The following is a 22,499-nucleotide window of genomic DNA, read 5'->3' as shown; positions in this document are numbered from 1 at the left end:
CTAAACTTACACTCTAGAAGTTTATGTCCAGAACTGGACGTTATAGAGCAAAAACAATGATAATTGTGAAACTTACACGTCATAATATAAACACGAAATAGAATCAAAAAGTAAATTTGACATTGTATCAAGTTAACAGATTGTCTTTTTATCTTTGAATTATAATCTAATAATTATAAGTGTGTACATCATATATACTAGTAAATAAGAATAATCTGCATGTATAAACTTTAAATATATATTTGTCTAATCTTCTATCTATTTTCAATATAACTATTACCAATCACTAGAGTTTTTGAATTAAATTTTATGTAATACAAGTCGATTGGTTATAGGTGTAAAAGCATTAAAGGAGTGAACATTTATAGTTCATTTGTCAGCAAAATGTGTTTCTAATCGACTTGAATAAATTTGGAATGCGCCTATTAGTTTCTGGCAATATAAAATCTACCACATCAGTCAAAATACAACAATAATTAATTTTAATACGTAGTAATCCTAATTTTGAAAACGTTTTTTCTTACCATATTAACATTACGATATTTATTATTTCTGAAATCATTGACTTTTGGATCGTGAAGTACTTTCGCCTCTTCTAAAGCCATAACAACTTCAACCAATCACCCTGAATAAATATATATATTTGTAGTGTTAAGTATTTGTTTTAAGTAAGAAAAGGAATATTTAGCCACTACCGCACATGCAGTGGTAGTCGTGCAATAAAATGCACCGCCCGCCAGCGCGCTGATAAATGCGTATGCGGCAAACAAGGCGAATCACACAACCGCCACCGCCAAATTACTCAACACGTGTTTAACCCCTCCACGGGGCATCTTCAGGAGTAAGTATATATTGGCCCTTTTCTTACTTAGGATGGACTTCCGCGAGGTATCGCCTGATTCCATTAAATAGTATTTGTTTTATTTGATGCAATTACACAGAGGACTCGCCTTTTTAAAAAAATTGCGTATTAAACTAATATTTAAAAATACTCTTAAATCCGTTATCACAGTGAGCGAAGCTTTTATTATAAGTTGCATGTGTTGAGTGCATACGTACCAATAACTTCTTTGGAGACGAGTACGCTGTCGGCTGCGGCCCGCAGCCGGTCCAGTTGCTCCCGCAACTTCTTGTTCTCTATCTCCAACTCTTCCACTTTGAAGCGGTCGATGTTGGGATTGGTAGGCGGTGAAGACAGCCGATCTATACAACATTTTTAGATTATTTTTAACAAACGTCAAAATAATCTATAAAAATTCAAGAAAATTTTCCAAAGATTATTTTATTTTGACTCTAAATCAATTCTTTTACCAATAATAATCGTTAAAATTAGACAAATCGGGCTAATATTTTCGATAAGCCGAATAAATGACCATTAAAACTTTTTAAAGATATTATTGGTACAGAAACAGGACCTAGTTATAGCAGATGGTGATATATATATGTATATATATATATATATATATATATATATATACATATAGACATGCATATATATCGCCATATTTTTGACAACTAATTCTCTATATATCTACATCAAAAATATCAAAGCACAGTGACATTTGATGCCATTTGTAAAAATTAAAGCGCATTTACTTCATGATATTACTTTTGCGCCACCTATTATATTCATACCATTTTTACACAGAAGTATGTATTCATACATTTTTCGTTACATCCCATGATACATTATACACATTATATATAAAAAATATTACACAATATTTATAAATAAAATAATGATGTTTATTCTTTTTCGAAGGTGACTGAGAGGTCAGAACCGTTGTGTGTATATATGACTTTAAGAGAAGTCTTACTCATGAGACGCTCCTCCAGATCGTAAGCTCGTTTGGATGTCCTGGAGAGTTCACTCTGCAGCGCCGATATCCTGTTCTGCATGCGCAACACCAGGCCCGCGTCCGCAATCTGTTCAGGAATTTTAACATAACTAATTAATATAGTGTTCTCCTTTTCACTACCATAATAAAATTTTCAGCTATGTTTGGTTCCTCAATTTACAGCGACTTTCAATAACAAGTTAAGCAGTAAAACTCGATCGAATGTAATGAATGCTAAGAATGACAGATATTGTGACGAAAGAAAGATAATGAGCAAATAAATGTGTGAAGTATGGAACAAAAGAATAAAAATACAAAAACAAAAAACAAAATTGAAAACCGCTTGTGAAGTCTATACCTCAATCTAGGAGAGCAACAAGAGGCCACAAAAACGTGGAATAAAATGACAATAACAATATAATAGTAGGACTTCCAAAAAATAGAAGTTTTACAGACTGACAGATTTTGCTACGTGTAAACGCATCCTTAGCTTAACAGCAGGTGGTGCAGCTAATATCAATAATAAAGTGCTTACAGGCGTAGGTCCATTGTGATGTCCGGCAGACCAGTTGACGGCTTCAAGAGCAGGTCGTGTTGTCTCCACCGAACGCACTGACCCGTACCCGTAATCCTGTGTAAACAAATATATGCCTAGTGTACTTTCTTTTTTTGTATTAGGTAAAGACATGTTGTATCGGAGAAGAATTAAGTTTTCTCGACTTAAGAATGCAGCGACTCCCTAATGTTATTTGCAATTATTTAATACGTTTAAAACTAGAATATTTAATTTCATATCCATTACAGGCTACCTCCAACCTTGATAAGATCGTCAGCGTTTTTTTTTCAGTTACAAATGCGAAACGTTTTTATATATAAAAACAAGTCCATTATTAGATTTAAAAAGAATTCATTGAAAATAAATTAATAATAAAAAAATCTAAAATTATGTGTTACTATTTAATTGATTTATTGATTCAAAATATTAAATATCTTTGAAAAATTATGTAAAAGACAATTTTAAAGTAATTATTTATAGGAAATTCTACCAACACGAGGCGCCCCTTTTTTTCTTTAAAATTAATAATGTGTAATTTATTTTAGGCACGACGTTTTTCAGATAATTGTTATGTAGTTGTATATGAAATAAAATTTATTAAACTTTTCATGTTGGGAGGTACGGTTATATTAAAACTCACATCTTCAACCGTGGTCTCCGCTTGCGATGTGTTGCTCGCGTCTGACAGTGACCTCCTGTGTTCTTTGGGGACCGGTGCTCTGTAACACAAATATTTTGTGGTTACCGTTACTTAATAATAAAACAACTAATTAATTAACTGTCAACGCCAGGACACATTAGTAAACATATTAAATATCATTATATTTGTTATATGTGGACACAAAAAAAACATTATTTATTTATGTCATTGTTACTATTTTCTTATCATAAACCCAAATATTTTTACGTGAAAATAATCTTGCGAAAGGCAATAGTAGCTCAGCGGTAGAGGATTACAATTTGTAATTGCAGGTCGCGGATTCGATTCCTAAAATACAATTATATATCATATACACTTTATGCATTAAATATATAGGACTGACACTGCTATTAAATAAGTTTTCATAAGGGGCAGCATAGGCCTATGCGTACTAAAATACCACACTGAGATAGCCAACCCCCCTGCTAAGTGTGGCGATTATGGTATATCACCCCATAGATATATTATTGGGTTGTTGAATATTAAAGTAATTTTGGAAAAGGAGGTAGTGTTGCCCAGTACTACAATCGCTCATAGCGGGCGGGCGTGAGTATCGCGGACATAATACGCCGAGTGTTGCAAGGCGCAGTGCCATAAAGTGTTATCATTTTGGGACAGCAATGTATTCAGTTTATATAATGTGATCTAAGAGTTAGGAACGTAGTCTATTGAAATTACATTCTTAATTCCTTTTAGTGCCACATACATTAAACCAACATATGCTAAAATGCTAGCAAATAAGTGCATTTTTGTTGATAATTTATATGAACAAGAGAAACATACAACATTTATGTTACAATACACCAATGTTCATAATTTTTCTAGCATTATCTTGAGAATATTTAATGCTTTAATAATAGAAACACAGAAATTAAATATTACATATTAGTTGACAAGAAAATTACAGAAAGCATATGATATATGAACAAGATTTATTTTCGTGTTTTTCTACGCACACACCATGCAGTGTTTTTTACATATGTAGCTTATCACGTTGGATATTTTCACTGTACTTCTATTCTTACAGCTTCATACCACACATCGTCGCAAATTTCGTTCTGTCCAATTTTCCCAAGTCAAAAATAGGTGTCGACGAAGTATGTGATTCAGGAATTTTTTTTCCATCTGGCCATTTTTTCTCTAGTGCACTTATAACACTAGAAGTAAATTCCCGCCTTGGCATTTTCTTATTATTGGAATTATGCTGATAAATAACCACAGACTTTAATAGAAGCCAGAAGTGTTCTATCAAAAGGAGCGCTATTACGTCGCTGGCATTTTTCACAACTAGCGAGAGGAGTGCGGCGGCGTTCCTTGGTGCTAAAAGAGTCAGTAAGAAAAGGACCAATATATATCTACTTCCGCCATGCAGTAGTAGTCGTGCAAGTAGCTATATATTGGTCCTTTTCTTACTTAGGATGTACTTCCGCAAAATAACGCATGAATCCATTAGATACTAAAAGAGTCATTATAGTAATGACTTTATGGTTAATATGACACTACCGAGTCTCAAATATATTTGTTTTCCTTTATAACAGTGATTCCCAAAGTGGTCTATATCGACCCCTAGGAGTCTATGACAACCTGCAAGGGGTCTACGTCAGCAAAAAAAATTTGGGGGTCCATGAAAAGAAAACAGGGGTCCACGATAGTGGATCTCAACACATACACTGATAGTACCTATTTACTTACATCATTCTATCTTATAATATCAAAACATTTACATTATTTATAAAAGTACCTATGAAGTAAAAAATTATTATATGTGTTTATAAAATTGTGTAAGTTGTAGGATGTTGGTATAATAGATTGGTTTAGTTGGTATAGTAGATACAAAGTTTTATTTTGAGAAGTTTTAATATAAATTTAATTAATAAATGTATAAAGTAACATGTTTTTACTTTAAGTTTTTAACACTAAACTTCACTACAGTTCGAAATTTACAGGAAATCAATATCAGGTAAGTAGGGGGTCTACCCAACACGAAAAAACATGTCAAGGGGTCTACGACACAAAAAAGTTTGGGGAACTCTGCTTTATAGCAAAGTAATTGACCTCTGTCTCGACTTATTTTAAATGACGATGGTTACGATGGTACTTGCTTAAGAAAAAAACTTATGTAATCTTGTCTTGAAAGACTCCTAAGTTATAATTGGCTGGAAACACTGACGCTACAAGATTGTGCACTATAAAAGTATTAGCAAAAGGCTTAACGGATGTCGTGAATCTGTATCTTATTGAACGAAAAAAAGTTTTCAGTAGTAGTTCTCGATATTAAATTAAAAAAAATGAGTTATAAATAATAAAACTTCACAAGATACCTTTGCAAAGAGTCGAGCCTTTCTTGCAACTCATACTGGGAGGACAGCAACTTCTGTCGACTCTGTCGCTCTGCTTCAAGCTCCGCGCATAGAGATCTCTTTTCCGCTTCGTACTGCTTATTTTGTTCTGAAAATTGCATTAAAATATTAAAAATTTCGTAAAGATAATTTAAAACAGTATTGATTTAAACTAATCAATGAATAAGTTAAATCTGATGAAGTTTATATCATTGATTTATCTGTTTTATAAAATGAAAATGCCAAGTCCTTTTTTCGGGCCTAGGTTGTACAGCGGTTGCCTATAGACACATAATATATAGTAAATATACATACAAAGTAGATATATATAAATTTGTATAGATATACATAATGCAAAACATAACAATACTAAATGACAATATTACAAATTATAATTTTTTTAATTAAAAAAAACCCAATTTTAAATATTTACAAGAATAGGAGTAACAGAATAATGACTAACTTACTGTATTAATAGAATTCATAATTTTCACTTTACTTAGCCACGCCTCTTAATCGTTTAGATCGAATCAAATTAGAAAGCCATGTTCACATTAACCAGAAGAAGTACACCCTTAGAGAGTACAGATGCGTCGTTAGTTAAAGAAATTTTAATTTATTTATTTTAATTAATAACTCGTCTATTGACAACACTGACAATGTTTAATGTTTTTGAATATGTGATGACCAAAACGTGATAATAAATAGTGTACTTGTTATAAGTCATTTCACTAATAGTATCTTCTTATTTAACATTACTTTTAAGGAATTTAGTTCAACAATTAATTTAAATTATTTAATTAAAATATAATGCATTCTAAAATGTATAATAATAAAATGTGATTTTCTGATAACTTCCTACCTTTCCAAAATCTTGCGCGTATCTCGAATTGTTTAGACCAATCTGTGTTATCGACGTTTTTACTTGACACAGTTTCGGATTCCTCAATAATCGTCTCCGAAACTACACCCATTATTTTTTTTAATAATTACAAATCCACTTGTAAACCTCAACTACATAATTACACACCTAATAGTATTCTATTTTTTATCTAATCTACATGAATTCATTGAATTTGAATTTAAAATAAACAATTTGCAAAAATAAGGAGACATAACAATGAATACATATTTTGAATTGTTTATCAATTAAATATCACACAAACAGAAATTTGCAATTCACTGTTCTGTATGTAATAATAGTGATACCATAACTTTTTAGAATATCATATACTATATTTAAATATATAGGCACAGATTAAATAATTCATGAAATTTGTATATTTTTAAACAAAAGCAAAATTAGAAAAAAATTACGTAAAACACGTTAATCGCCATGTGTTATAATTAATAATAACAGTGTGTATCAATTAAATGTATGTCCACTTTATCTTATCATTCCTATTATATCCTATACTACATATAAGTGTATATGTATGTCATGTAAATATATTATCACGGACGAATAGCAAAAGAAATTACTTTCAATGAGTCATTTTTTAATCTGATGATATTAATATTTTATTACACTAACATTGCTTGCATTATAATAATTACATCAACGTTTTTAAGAAGTTTACTATATTTTTTGTTTCAAAAATTATATGATTTTTCATAATCCTTGGCGACCTCGTAATCTAAAGTAGCCAGCCACCAGACTAAGGGAGTGCCACAAATAAACTTAGGCCAAACGCACTCTGCGCACAGCCACATAAGAACTGGCACCTATAAGTGCCATCAGTAATGGAAATGTTAGCAATTCAATCAGCTACCATGAAAGATCATTATAAAAAGATTGAGTAAGTTTTAGGTTGTTTTAATTTCGGCCTCCTTTCTCAACATATCTTATACCGTTTGTTAGCAGAAGTTAATATATAGATATTAGTTTAAATGTTTTGTTATAACAGATAAAGATGTTTTGCTATATATATATATATATATAGCTAGTCTTCCGATAACCCCAGTATTTAACTCTTAGAGACGATCCTTAGTCACGATGCTATCACCACTACACCTACATTTTGCAGCACTTTGGCGTATTTAAATTGTATTACCTAAATTTATTTTTATTTACCTTTCATTAGACAGTGGGAATCTATCAGCTGACATAATGGTAATAATGATTAATTTAAAAAGCCTACAGGTTGTCTATTCTTCCTGATGTAACTACTACCATATGCACAGTAATTCTACCTTACCTTCAATAGCCATCTCGAAGTGCTCCTTACAACTCTTCAGCTCCACCCCCAGTTTCTTACTGTCCTCCAACCACATCTCTTTGTGTTCATTGTATTCTTTCTCCACTTCGTCCTTTTCTTCCGCCAGCCGCTTGTTTTTCTCCTTCTCGGACGCCAGCTCGGATTGCAGCGAGGTAATAAGGCCATCCTTGTTGTTAATGTCCACTCTCAGGGTTTTCACTTCAATCTCCACAAGTTTTAAGAGTTCCAGTTTAGACCTAAAAAGAAATTATTTGGAATTAAGATAAAACGAACACTGCGACCTTAATTACATTTGCAACGTGCGGTTAGTCTAAATCTCCTTTTTATGTAGCTCGAAGGCTCTCTCGTGAGCCTCAGCTTAGGCCCCTATATTGCACCATATCACCTGATTAGATCACCCAACTCTTCTACCGCTTGGTCGTGAGCTTTTTATAGTGATCTAGTATCGCAACCCCAGAGAACCTCGTTAACACCATAAACTATATTTTCAATACTATAATATTAACTCTGTAAATGAATCGGCAAACCATGTTTAAATTTCAATCAACTACAAATTCTTGAATTCTATAAGATTTACTTGAATTAAAAATATTAATATTTGGTTTAAAACTAGAGAAAAGTCATCAAACAATTTTAAATTTCACTTAAAAAGAATGTGTATAGTTTTTGGTCGGCTCTTCTTATCAGATAAGCATTTTATCTCTATCTATATTGTGTCTAAATGGACCTTTTAATAATGTAAGAAATAATTAACGAATCACAAGTCGGAAGTAAATACCTATTTGAGTAAAGATCTGTTCAATTTGAATACTAACTTAAGCTCCGCAATCTGTGCCTGCAAAGGCTCGATACCCTTGGCGCGCTCCAAGGCATCCCCGAGTCTCTGCTGCAAGCTGATGATCTTGTTCTCCAGACCCTTGTTGAGGCTCTTCACATGGTCCAGGCTACGCGCTTCAATGCGCAGCCGTTTGTACTGCCGACGCGCGAGGAAACGGCGTATCTGCAAATGGATCGCTGATTTAGAAAAAATATTTTGAATATAACACATGTAATTAAATTGTAATATCGTTACCAAATTTTATTATGAACCGGCACATATTTATCGATACTTGAATATATATTGTATTACATTATATAACATTACCACCACTCATCAATTGCAAAAGTAAAAATCGTTAGGAAACCGGTATACACAGTGACCACAGACACATTCATAATTTAAATTTTAATTTAATCATTCGATCAATAGAAATGATTTATTTTTATGGCCCGCATTCAGCGTCTCCCGACGACTTCCGACTTCCTAAATAAGGTCGTTTGTCCACTTTATGGTAGGATGTCCCACGTTACGCTTGCCGGTCTGTGGTCTCCACTTCAGACTTACTCTTCACTTCTTAAGGTCCCAGCAGCAAAACTGTTTTGCGTGATAAGTGGCCCGTCCGCCGCCTCTTTAACTTGCCAATCCGCTAGACTATGTGGATCCTGTATCTTACGCAATATTTAATATTTTAGGGGGACCGGAAAGTAATGTCGTTACTGTCGACATATTTTACAGAAAAACCGATTGATTTCTACCGCCCGGCATTTTGTATATTAGATAGCAAAAGGTTGTTGATAACTAAAAAAAACTTGTTAAAAATGTATTCGTGTGAATTTGACTTAAGAAACCGATATTACTTTCTGGTCCCCTTAATACCATACTGTACTTAAATACGAGATTTTTGAGCTGAGGAGATAAGCGACGAATCTTACGTTATTTTAAAAAAAAGTAATAAATACATGCGTCAAAATAATTAGTGAATAAACATCTTTTTTTAATTGGCACGGCTACAATCCTTAACACAACGTTACTTGGACAGGAAATTGAATTATTCATGTCAAATTAACTTTAAAAAAAAATAAAGTTTATAACGCCGGTTAGATTTCAATCGGTCCTTTTGGAAACCACATCCTATGGCTTACATGATGATGATGAAGATACAGGATAAAATATACTCACAGTTGCCTGCACAAGAACGATCTGTCGTTTCCTCTTCTTAATTTTCTCCCTCGCCAGGAAACCTCGCGCGTACCGTTGTATCGTGATTACCTGATCGATACAAAATTAATTTTCTTTCAATTTCTTTTCTGTAAAAACTCATCAAATAAGAGTTTACTTTAGAATATTATTGGCTGTTTTTTATTAAATAAAACGAATAAAAAATCTATAAAATAAATAAAATTAAAATTAATATATACGGTACATATACAAAAATAATATTTAATAAAAATTTTTGTTTATCTATTCTGTTTGTTTCGGCTAATCTCTGATATGGTTCGAACGATTTTTCCGGGTCTTTTACAAGCAGGTAGCTGATGTAATAAGGAGTAACTTGGGCTGCTTTATTTTAGAAATAAAAATTGAATGAACTAATTTTTTTACTTAAATTCCACATGGATGAAGCTGCGGGCACAGCCAAATAATTTGATACCAAACTCTCTTTCTTTTTTAAAAGTATTATCTTTTCGTATATAGGTACTGTAGTTTTGTAGTAACTACTTATTACATATAACAATTCATTTTATTATAGTACAAGAAACAAATAACATAATATACACAAAACCAGAGTTTCCTTTAATTAAATACAGCTTGAATTTCTATTTATTTTTAACTCATATTTATATAAACATATTGTTGACTATTTATTACACAGAGAGGGTCAGAACAGTGAGATTACAAAACTTATCTAATTTTTGATTTTTACAACTGTGTAATTTTGAAGTCTACACCAGACGGATCTGATTTGTACAAGATGGTACGACATCACGTACATCCAAGGATTATTTAAGGGCTTGCAAAAGTTTTTGGTGGAAGACTAATATCGCGTCGAAAGGACATTCCTTGATGTCCACGGGATATAGATAGATTTTATGTTTTTCAATAAAAGAAGTAAGCGCCATCTGCATTCTGCTCTTTGAACTCGACGAAACTGATTGCCATTAGGACAGCAGTCTAGATCTAGATGATATAAAAATAATTACCGCTAGTAAGGTGCGGCGGTCGCGGTACAGGCGGCGTGCGAGAAGACCACGAGCTCGCGCCTGCAGCCCGATTGCGAGGCGCCGGAGACGCTGGTAGCGGCGTCGCGCCAGCCAGCCGCGAACGTTGCGCTGGATCTTGATGGCAGCGCGCTTGCGACGAACCTCCTGCGCCCATCTGCACTCGGGAACAAAAACGATATACAAAACCTCATGTAAGCCGATATACGTCCACTGTATAGGCCTCCACCAAAGATCGACATGGTGACCGATCTTCAGCGACTTGCTTTGACCTTAATTATATCGTCAATACACTGAAAAGGTAGCATACCCACACCGCGCCTACCGGTTCTTGGTCACCATTAGAGAACTTTTAGGATTAAACGGCTACGGTGTGCTCCGCCCACTGTCTGGTTTGACGAATATCCTCATTTCTAATTCGATCTCGCAGCTAAACTCCAAGCATAGCTATCTCCATTGCTCTCTGGGTGGCCTTGACCATTCTTATGAAGCCCATCTTTAACTGCTATGTGTTGTCATCACTGGCAACACACACGAACGAAATTTTGGACGAGAAGATGTTTCAGGGGTGTTGTTTTATATTCCTCCAATTTGCTGAGTGCATGCTACTCAGCAAATTGTAGGAAGTTACTAATACATAGATTTTTATGTACAGGATAAACTTTTTTTTCCTGACGATGTTTTCTTTCACCGTTTGTAAGCAGCGGTGGTCGTCACATACCATAAAGTTGGTATGACTGTCAGTGTAATGCAGGCAGTTTTTGGCCGGTCACACTAGATATCTATGGAGGAAGCTTATGTCATTGGAAGTCCTATAGTTGGAATGATGATGATGAACATAAATTCAGTTTACCTCCTGACAAGGTAGCCCCTGGCGTGGGCCTGCAGGCCTCTCAAGGCACTCTGCAGACGCAGGTACCGCCGTCGCGCAAGGAACCGGCGCACACAGCTCTGTACTCGCACACAGTACAGCCGCTGGATCTCCGTGCGGATCTTCTCTAGATATGCCACCTGGAGGTTTCACATTACATCATTGCCTAAGCTTTCAACACTTATATACATTCTATATACATATTTTTTTATCCCCGTTTTATAAAATCTCTAAAGCAATTTTAAATGTATCTGTAAAAATATTCAGACATATAACAGCAAGATTGATTACTAAGACATTTTATTGTACATATTAAAAATTATATAGGAGATAAACATTAAAAGAGTAACTTTCGAGTTTCTTAGCCGGTTCTTCTCGATGAAATCAACATCGAAGAGTTTAAATATTTGTTATACTAATGTCTAGACATTTCAAAGATGCAGTCTATTTGAAAGAATAAATATTAGTTTCATTGTTTTATTGTAAAAGCTTATATCTAAAAGATATTTAGGCACTGGTAATTGACCGTCCGTGCTATACAAAAGACTGGGTGACGGCAAGATGTTAAGCTATTCTCAATCCATCATCACGAACTTTTTTTAAATTAATAAAGACAGGATTATGTCATAATGAAGTGTGAGAGATTTGAAACGTGTCAGCTTCACTGAGTTTTAGACAACAAAACGCTTAAACTTATGAGATATCGCAGGGTCCTTATCTAGGGCCGATATGTATATATTGGGAAATTGTGGAGCATTTTGACCGCTTAGGTGCTTCCCGTTTAAAAAGTTAGTACAGGGAGAAGAGTTTAAAGTAACTCCTGCAAGCCGATATCATTAATGAAAAAAAAAACTAAACCCACATGAATTTTGTGTAATGCGATACAAGTGGCTCCATCTTACTGAAAGCATTTGTTACGATTGTAGCCGCAAATTTCAATGGCATCGGTGCCAAAATTTCGTTTACTGTTTGTTTGTGGTGTGAAATTTAAATATTAACTTGCATACATATATCTTACATATATCTAACACCAACTTAAATAATATGTCCACTAGAATGAACGCCTCCGAATTAAAAAAAAATTAGGATATAAAACCTCTCACCCATTGTCACAATATTTATGCAAAAAATATTGCGTTATTTTCTATTCCAAGCTAGCTTCATACATGCTACCTGATCCATTACCTATATGTTTCAGTCTTTGGAACACCTATATGTTTGATTTTTTAATAGCCTGGCGTTTTAATAACGCATTATTCTGTCATAGCTTTAAAATATAATAATAATAAAAATATATCTGAAATCTTCGTTATAAATTACCCGTTGAAAAAATTGGAGTTTCTACGATGTAAGTTTTACCATGCTTTGTTAGCTCATTAACTACGGGCTTTAGTATTCTTATCTACGAGTATATGATAAGATGGAAGGTTGTTTTGTAAAAAACATTTAATAAAATTTTCAACTCAACTTACCTGTCCAGCTCTAAAAAATATTTTTGTAGCGCCAAACTGATATTTGTCCGGGTCCTTTAGATGCTTCGCCAGTATTTTACCGCACGTCTCTTTGATATTGGCTCGGTTAATGTCTTTATATACACATAATAGTCGGTATCTAAAAACGAAAAATTAATTAAAATATTTGAAGTATGTATTAGTATATTTTAGTAAATAAATAGGTTTATAGATTTTATATATACATGATGATTGGTTATAAGTGTAAAAGGTTAAGAGGTGAATATATAGTTCATTTGTCACAAAAAACTCTAATTAGACATACTACAAGAATCTGTTCTTGTAGTATATATAATAGAGTAGAAAGCAACAATTAATTTTAATATGGAGAAATCAGAATTTTAGAAACACTTTTTCTTATTACAAGTATATAATCGTTACTTTACTTATTATTTCTGAAACTACTAATTTTTAGGTAGTGTGTACAATACAAGACAGCAAATAAACTATACATTCGCCTCTACAAATCTTTTAAACCTATAACCAATCACAGTCAGAAGGTAACTTTCTTTTTTGTTGTTTATATGTTTAAATAGGATTCAAATGTTATTAACTAAGTACCATTTGCATACATAAAGGTAAGTTAGGACGTTCAAGCGCAGTGAAAGGCCCCCACCGTACACCCCGCATCGGCAGCTAATTTGCTATGCGAACTAATATTAAACACAGATCAAAAATAAATGTTGTTTTAAAGAAAAAATACAATTTCACTTAAATATTGGCCAGTTGTAAAGAAACATCTTGTTTTCTAGCAATTAACTTTTAAGTAAAGATTTAAACAAATTTATAAAATTTTAAATACACTCACCTATGGAAGAAATCGTGATAAAGCCACCGAGATGGGAAACCAGCCGCGGATATTCTTATCGTTTCCAATACGCCACACGCTCTGTATAACAATTTTATTATTTTAGCTTTAATACAAAGAAGAAGCTGGATGAAATCCGCAACAGATCATATGGAAAATATATCAAGGCCCATTAGTGAGCTTTTTTCAGATTAGGACGCGTTTAGAAACCTTGTAACTTTAACTTTAACGATGCAATTATACAGAAGTTCAATCTAATTCTAGTTTTCATAAAATTGGACTCTTTTGGCATTCTTACTATGATATATACAAGAGGTCACTGTATGTGATTATATGTAGATAATAACATAAATAAATAAATGATTGAATACTAGGTATTTGGAGGGAATTAAGTCAAATAATGCTTATGTAAGACAAGGATGGATGGATGCAGTGGAGGTAAGATGGGAGGTAAGAAAAGGACCAATATTTTAGAGTTATGTTACACCGATTAGTGCCAAACTCAGAGTCTGTGTTTGGCACTAATCGGTGTAACATAACATAACTCCTGAAGATGCTCCGTGGAGGGGTGAAACACGTGTTGAGTAATTTTGTGGTGGCGGTTGTGATTCGCATTGTTTGCCGCATACGCATTTATCAGCGGGCTGGCGGGCGGTGCATTTCATTGCACGACTGCCACTGCATGTGCGAAGTGGCTAAATATTGGTCCTTTTCTTACTTAGGATGGACTTCCGCGAGGTAACGCCTGATTCCATTAAATATTTAAGATGGGAGGTGTTACCTGAGCTGGTGCACGGCGCGCGCCGAGTCAAAACTGAAAGGCTGCTTGGTGTCGTTTGGCTTTATACAGCGTACGTAGTGCGGCGTGGTGGCCGACAGCGTGCCCATCAGCGCGGACAGCGACGCGCGGAACTGCGCGCCAACTGTCTGCTTCTGGCCCGAAGCGCGACGTGGTGGTTGCTGCACAGGAAAAACAAAATAAAAATAAACTTTTGACATCTAGTTTAACCCTAACATATTTTTTTCGGGACATCGCATACTCATCTATAATACAATCCCAGAAAAAATTGTTAAGTAAAGATTCATCACTAAAACATAATATTAACAAAACGTCGAACAAAATAACGTACGCTATACAAAACAATCCAAATGCGTCAGCCTTAACATTGTGTGCTGATTATATCAACATACCGATAATATATCATTTTAACTTGGATCGTATTATACATGATGAAAGCTAATGAAAACCGAGAAAGTAATGAGTCACAAGAAATACAATATATGGAAGCCATTATCAATTAAAATTCAAATTACAATAATAACTTTGTGTAGTATAATCTTATACAACATAAAATTCTTTAGTCTAGTAACCATAATTTCAAATAATTCATTGCAATTACTGATATTTAAATTTCATTCTTAGGTCCTAAGTTTGGTTTGTATAAGTTCTAAATTTTAAAAATAATAGATGCAAGTCTGACCGTAAGACTGCCAATGTTAACAGATGGCGTTGTCCTCCTTCTGGAAGGCGGGGGCAGCGTGGCGGTGTGGTCCACGGGACGCTCGTCCGCAAATATCGTGTGGATGAGTCGGCAGCTCGTCGCAGACTTGATGCATTCCAGTTGCTCCTCGGAGACTGTATCGCGATTCTTCTCCAAGAAACCTCCGCATTGGTATTCGACGTTGTCCGCGAAATGTTTGATTATAAACGCTATAAAAATAGAAATAATTAAAAAGCTGCAGAAGAACCAAGGCTAGCGACCTATCTCGAATAAATTGGTCGTCTGAACGGAAAGAGTGGGACTAATCACTCGTCAGCTGATGGGTCCGAAAGGTTTTCTAATAGCTACTACGAGCCGGCGTGAGACAGGGCGTAGGTAGACCCCTACTAAGTGAACCAACGACATAGTCATCGTCGTAAGAAGTCATTGGATGGAATTTGATAGTGAAGACCAGTCATTGTGGTGATATATGGGTAAGCCTATGCCTTGCAGTGGGCGCCTATCAGCTTGAAGCCAAGACTGTTCGCAAAACTTAAGAAGCATAGAAAACTTCTAGTCTACGCCTTAAAACCTAGTCAATTCGTTTCCAAAAAGAGAGTCAATTTCACAGAGACCAACTGAAGGCTGCATTGAAAAAATTTTATTGTAAAAACATGAACCTTATCATACCTGCATTCCCAAATCTCGGTTTCAAGAAGTGTGGGTATTTTGAGCAGTTCTGGTGCAGCTTGGCAACGAAGCCCGCGTCGGAGCCCTGCGGCACGCGACACTCTTCGTCCAGCAGCGCCAGCACGCCCAGCCGCTCCTCGATCAGATCGATGCACGGCTGATTGTCGTAGAAGTCTATCATCTTCCATGATATCTCCTCCTGTATTCAGAAGTAGAAGAATTTGAAGATTTTAAACTCCCTTAATCGATTTTAAATTCAAAACTGCTTGCTATAATTTACTAACATCTTTTTAATATAAGTAAATGATTTGGCCTAGTGTTCGTTTAAGCCCTTTACCACCATGCGAAAAGCATACAATATCTTTGAGTCTAGGTTATCAGAGGCTTTTGTACACAGTTATGTGGTTTTTGCTCAGTACTGTTTCATGTTTGGTCTTTGCAGATGTAGTAAAAAAAACTCATATCGCATTATTATAAATCATGTCTCAGTTTCTTGTGGGCTTTTTAAAACCATATTAATTGAATAATGTCATTACAGGGAAGCTCAATTTGATTATGTAAATCTTTAGTGGAGATCTATGCCTTGCAACAGGAGTCTATCGACTGAAAAAAGAAGAGAAAAAATGTAGGGAGATGCCGACAAGTCTTATGTATTGATACCTTAATGTACTCGTCCTGTTCTAGTTTGAAGACATGCGAATTGAACTGCTGCTGCAGCTTCTCGTTGGCGTAGTTGATGCAAAATTGCTCGAACGAGTTTATCTCGAACGTTTCGAAACCGTATATATCAAGGACACCTGTGAAAGTGTAAAAATAAAAAAATGGTTACATACCATATAACCGTTTTTTATATAAATGGTTATACATCATTTTATAATAGCTAGCATAAACAAGTTAATCCTACTTTAGAATTACCACTGAGTTTCACCCCGTTACAAGAGAATTATCTGTAGATTGCGATTTTAAATCAAGTGTTTTTTGAAGTCGCGTATTTACACTACAGTACCACCGAAACCGCTATACCAGTACTCCCTAAGTCTCGATCCGCGCATACCAGTAGCGCGGTACTGAGGTTTTGGTAGCACCACAAGTATCTCGTCGATGATATATATTCTTATGATTATATTCCTAAGTATACTTAGGGACTGACGATTTAATATATCATCGAAACTGAAATAGCATATAAATAAAAGATTTGCAAATGAGAAATGTCAAAATATATTTTTGTTGTATTCATCTTATCAATAATAAATAAATATCTGCATTATTGCAAAATATACAACTTGCTAAATCAAGCTCTGTTGCTGGGTGGGGCATTATTACTGTTGAGATTGTGCTTTGCTAAGTTTTTTTAGTTCAAACGCGGTGCAACTTTAAATGCCATTGGATTATATAAAACATTGTTGATTCGATAAAAATCGAATATATTTCATTTTTTTAAAACTCCTAAATATTACACCAGTCTATATCTTATTGTAATCTAAATACATCGGTCGATGACGAAGTTTCACAAGGAGTATATTTTATTGCACGACTACCACTGCATGTGAGGAAGTGGCTAAATATTGGTCCTTTTCTTACTTAGGGTGGATTTCCGCAAGGTAACGCCTAATTCCATTAAATAAAAAAAAAGTATATTTTGTCGTTTTATACACAGTGTACATGCACGCGTGTACATCGGTGTAAAATATAGTCACTATCGTGTAGCTGTCCTCTACTAGCACCTATAGTAACTTGCCTGGAGATTTTAATTGGGACGTCAACAGTGAAATAGTCACTGCCATTGCCTTTAAGTCAAAATTGTTAATAGCATCTACATCTTCAATAAATATCATTTCGATCATTCTCAATTTTACTCACCATTGAAGTTTTTAAAAACTTTTGATCTCATACCGCTACTTTAGTAGAATTTGCAGATTCCGTGGGTGCGAGGAAGAACTGACTATGTACACAATATATATATATATGGCAAGTGTGGAGTGCTGTATTGGTAGACGTGGCTTGGGTTTGCCCCATACCAGGTGAAGGAACGACATAGTAAAGGTTCCGGGCAGTTTAAGTAAGGTCGTCTTAGTTATCTTTGTGGGACGACTGTACTTTGTAATGCTCGTTTATCGGGTAAAAATAAGAGTGCTCACCTATGAAGTGCTTCTTCGCGTGTCCGGTGTCAAGGGCACGGTTAACGGCACGCACGAGCCAGGCGAAGAGGTCGCCGTACATGCGCTTGGCGAGCGCGTCGCGCGCAAACGCCGCACGTTGTACGTCCATGCGCGACACGATCACCTCGTGCGCAGACGCGATGCGCCGGTGCGTCAGCCAACGACCCAGCTCCGTCGCAGACACGCCGAGCAGTGTGCACACCTGCTGCAGGTGGGCGTCGTTCGACTGCAAAACAACATAAACCCATAACTATTATCTGATTTCGGTAACTAAAAGCACATCAGAAACAGTTTACTCACGCAAGCCCTTATTCGTTGCGCGGTCCAGCATCAGAGTTGATTCTTTTCGTTTATTATAATATTATATATATTGGAGCTCTATAGTTTCATCCGGTGTCAACAGATGGCGCTAGTAGTTTCTCCGGATAAACGCAGATAAATGTGGCACCGCGAGGTAGAATCCACATTAACAAAGTGAAACCAACAACGATACCACATATAGAATCGTTTCAGTAAGAGCTTCTGATTTTATTAATCAACACTGCACTTTCGCTCACGCTAATTGTTTGCAAAAAACACGTTGCTTCTCGAGAAACATGTGGGGGGGGGGGTCTTCTGAAAGCAATATCAAGTGTGAGTGAGGTTAAGTAATGCGACAGTGACCACTCACCTTGATGTAGGCGCCATCGCTGGACTCTTCACCAGGAGTTGCGTCCGGGTCAACATCGTACAGCTCCACATTGCCGAGGTGAAGTATGGTAGCTAGCACCGTGAACATGTTCTGTTGTTCCGTCTCTGATACACCTGGAAATTATTGAAAATTATTATTATTATACAAAGTGGGACCATTAGGTTAAGCGGGTTATTACTATTAACCATATTTTTATTTCGGTCCATAGTAAGCAGTAAACTGACTAGATTAGTATTTTTCAACATTTTATGTGTTGCCTCATCTTAGCCTTTTTAACATATAACACGTGTATATTTTTTTATATTAAAACAAAAGAGTTAAACTTGTGTCGAGTCCACTTACGAATTGGTTCCTTGTGGGGCGTGGGCCCCAAGTCGAGTAAAACTGGACTAGACCATACTTAATATTGTGTAAAATATAGTCAGAGTCACGGACAGATACATGCCACGTCACACAAACAACGGAAACGGCTTTTCATAGCCGTTCGTTTGCGTCGCTTAGAGCTATATACTCATATTACCACTTACTAACACCTCATGTCCTAAAGTAATGAGCGAAAAAAATCATTGTTCGAAGAGTTTTGTAGTGTAAAATTGTATGCCAGCTAAAACCTGCTTGACTCAGGAAGCCTACATCGGATATCAACCGCAGAAGCCATTCTTATCAGCGCTGTATTACCATAAATCAATGTTTCAAAACTTACCGAGAGTAGTGAGGGCGTTTCTAGTTTCGTTGAAAGTTCTCAAGTCGTCGACACCATCGATGTACGGGCTACCGCCCTGGTTCAGGTAGTGGAATGAGTCCTGATGATCTGGAAGTTTCCACAGGAACTATTAATTTTAAATACTACATTAAAAGTAACTATACTACTCACTATATATAATGGTAGTGTAGCGTTTTTATAGTGGCCAAGCTTCAAGTTTATTCTAGCCATTTTTAAAATTTCTAATATTTCGTAAGCCATGATTGAATACGTATTAAAAGATATGCAGAAAGGTATCAAAAGCAGAGAGATCATGATAGTGAAGTGTAATTCTCGCTTCTGTTATTTATAACACTATATTGTTTTTGTATAAATAGTACCTTATTTATAATTTAATTAAGAAAAAGTTGGTACCTCAGTTCAGTTAGTGAAAACAGTTCGGAAATAATCTGAACCGATCTAATAATTTTAACAGAACACTGCGATAGACTTAATACTGTTGCTGTTTAGGTTTGTGTTTTTTATAATATGTACTATTATAATTTTCACAAGGATCTCTTTTGTAGCGCCCGTTGTGACATTATGTTAATAATTTTAAAACGAAAGATTAGAAAATAACCTTCGATTTGAACATGTCTATTTCATTCTGTTTTATTTCAGTCATTTCTAATCTCATTCATGCTTTCCTCTGTATTTTTTTTTTAAAATTATAGTTATATAAACACTTAATTTTTTGTATATTTGAATTAAAAATTAAATCTACTCGTGGCACAAAATTGTAAAAAAATGGTGAAATAATATTGTTTACATATATTTATCATCTCGAACCAGAAATAAAGTGATCTCATCATAGATGAATGAAAGCAAACGACATAACCCAATGGACTGGTGGATAATTACAGGAGCAGTGAGCAAGCCAGATAGCCGCTGAGACCTGCAGGTTCTTTAGTGGAAACCACCTGGGCAAGCGCAGCGCAGGACACAAGGTGGAGAAACGACATGGTTAAGTTTGTTCGAAGAAGATGCAAGCTCCTTCCTATTGTGAATCCATGGGGAGGAGGCCTATGTCCAGCAATGTATATTCTACGGCTGAAATGATGATGATGTAATTACGCAAGGTCTTACCAAGTTTCAGTTCCGGCATGTTGACGCTGGCGGCGCAGAGCTGGTAGAAGATGTGGTAATTCCTCTCGCCGGTGCTCTGGTAAACTACACGAGACTTCTCCAGGAGATAAGTGCGCATGCTAGCGCCCGAGATGCGGTACTGCTCGTCGAAGTGGATTTCGATGAACTTGCCGAACCGGGACGAGTTATCGTTTCGCGTAGTTTTTGCGTTGCCGATCGACTGCATTGATTCAAATTATCTTTATTCAAATAACACTAAAGGGTTGTTGGGTTGGACAAAAGTAAAGAATGAAAGATATTGTGACGCGTGAAAGAGAGTGATAAATAAAGAAAAGACTGAAAAAAAAATTGAACAATAAAGTCCCTGATCCCAAAAAGTTAGGGGTACGAGAGGCCCCCAATAGCGGGGGCCATTAAAAAAACACTAAAGGGTTAGTGTAGTCAGCTTATGAGCTACCACTAGTTTGATTACAGGCTTAACAGTTGCTATTTTTAAATTAAATCTTAACAATGTTTTTTATAAACATTGTAACGTAACGATTGACCATGAATAACGACATCTTTTTACTACAAGTGGCAGTTTATTTCGTGCCCAATACTGACATGTAACCACGTTCCGTTGCGATCAAATAAAAACTGTTGAATACTGCAATAAGATTTATTTAATGATATACTTTTATAAGAAAAGGAATGTTTAAGATATCCTGTGAAAGTTTATTATATATGCGTACACTCAGAACTACTAAACAATTTGTTACAATTTGAACACTTAATTTTTATTGTCTCACAACTTTTATGTATAAGATTGACGTATGACATTGTTAAAGACATCGGAACGCTTGACGCTTCCAAACAGACTTATCAGAAATCTATGGTAGAGGTCCATATCCAACAGTGGATGTCCCACGTTTGTAATAATGATAATAATGAATATTTAATGGATTCAGGCGTCACCTCGCGGAAGTCCATCCCAAGTAAGAAAAGGACCAATATTTAGCCACTTCCGCACATGCAGTGGTAGTCGTGCAATGAAATGCAATGATTAACAAAATAAACACAAGTCACAATAACAAACACAGAGTCAGAGTTACTCTGTGTTTGGCACTAATCGGTGTAACATAACTCCTGAAGATACCCCGTGGAGAGGTGAAACACGTGTTGAGTAATTTGGTGGTGGCGGTTGTGTGATTCGCATTGTTTGCCGCATACGCATTTGTCAGCGGGCTGGCGGGCGGTGCATTTCATTGCACGACTACTACTGCATGTGCGGAACTGGCTAAATATTGGTCCTTTTCTTACTTGATAATAATGAATGTGTGAATCTTAAATAAGGTATACGTGATTTAATAAATTTAGGAAAAAATTCTTTACCTCCATAATAGGACTCGAAGCCAAGACTTTACGTTCCACTTGCGTCTCGCTGGCGTTTCCTCCTACAGCAGCGAAATATCTCATCGCGTATTTCGCTGACACTGTCTTACCGGCGCCGGATTCTCCGCTCACTGATAGAGTAATAAATTTTAAACTTTATATCATATAGAATACAGTTCTATTAATTTTTATCTAAAATATAAAACACTAAAACAGTTATTGGTTATGGTAGAGACAGTTGTTGCGAATATTCGGTCAACAGAAATCGTAAAATAGATCGTAAACATTTCATACGTTTATTATTACTTTTTTTACGGCACGTAACATAAACTTTTTCTACGAACGATACCTTGATAGGAATTCGATATATATAGAAGTCTCATATATTCAAAAATAAA

At 35.4% G+C, this 22,499-nt stretch overlaps 1 protein-coding gene across 1 annotated transcript in view; it reads right to left on the bottom strand.

The window, feature by feature from the left end:
- The window catches only part of didum (dilute class unconventional myosin), a 68,751-nt gene that overhangs the window by 21,187 nt on the left and 25,065 nt on the right, over positions 1–22,499 (bottom strand). The window contains exons 6-26 of the mRNA XM_068765660.1: positions 22,102–22,232; positions 20,731–20,950; positions 19,606–19,713; positions 18,882–19,015; positions 18,191–18,437; positions 16,713–16,849; positions 16,053–16,251; positions 15,363–15,592; positions 14,663–14,841; positions 13,882–13,962; positions 13,035–13,173; positions 11,545–11,702; positions 10,674–10,848; positions 9,652–9,741; positions 8,468–8,652; positions 7,632–7,888; positions 5,416–5,542; positions 3,035–3,113; positions 2,374–2,469; positions 1,818–1,926; positions 1,060–1,203 (exon numbers count right to left, since the gene is read on the bottom strand). Of these exons, the coding sequence (XP_068621761.1) occupies positions 1,060–1,203; positions 1,818–1,926; positions 2,374–2,469; positions 3,035–3,113; positions 5,416–5,542; positions 7,632–7,888; positions 8,468–8,652; positions 9,652–9,741; positions 10,674–10,848; positions 11,545–11,702; positions 13,035–13,173; positions 13,882–13,962; positions 14,663–14,841; positions 15,363–15,592; positions 16,053–16,251; positions 16,713–16,849; positions 18,191–18,437; positions 18,882–19,015; positions 19,606–19,713; positions 20,731–20,950; positions 22,102–22,232 (3,225 nt within the window). The remainder of the gene's footprint in view (positions 1–1,059; positions 1,204–1,817; positions 1,927–2,373; positions 2,470–3,034; positions 3,114–5,415; positions 5,543–7,631; positions 7,889–8,467; positions 8,653–9,651; positions 9,742–10,673; positions 10,849–11,544; positions 11,703–13,034; positions 13,174–13,881; positions 13,963–14,662; positions 14,842–15,362; positions 15,593–16,052; positions 16,252–16,712; positions 16,850–18,190; positions 18,438–18,881; positions 19,016–19,605; positions 19,714–20,730; positions 20,951–22,101; positions 22,233–22,499) is intronic.

Source organism: Battus philenor, unplaced genomic scaffold, assembly GCF_028537555.1.
Source record: "Battus philenor isolate CCGP_79_NKW_IND1 unplaced genomic scaffold, ilBatPhil1.0.hap1 SCAF_20, whole genome shotgun sequence".
NCBI lineage: Eukaryota > Metazoa > Arthropoda > Insecta > Lepidoptera > Papilionidae > Battus > Battus philenor.
This window is presented reverse-complemented; position numbering and strand designations above follow the sequence as displayed.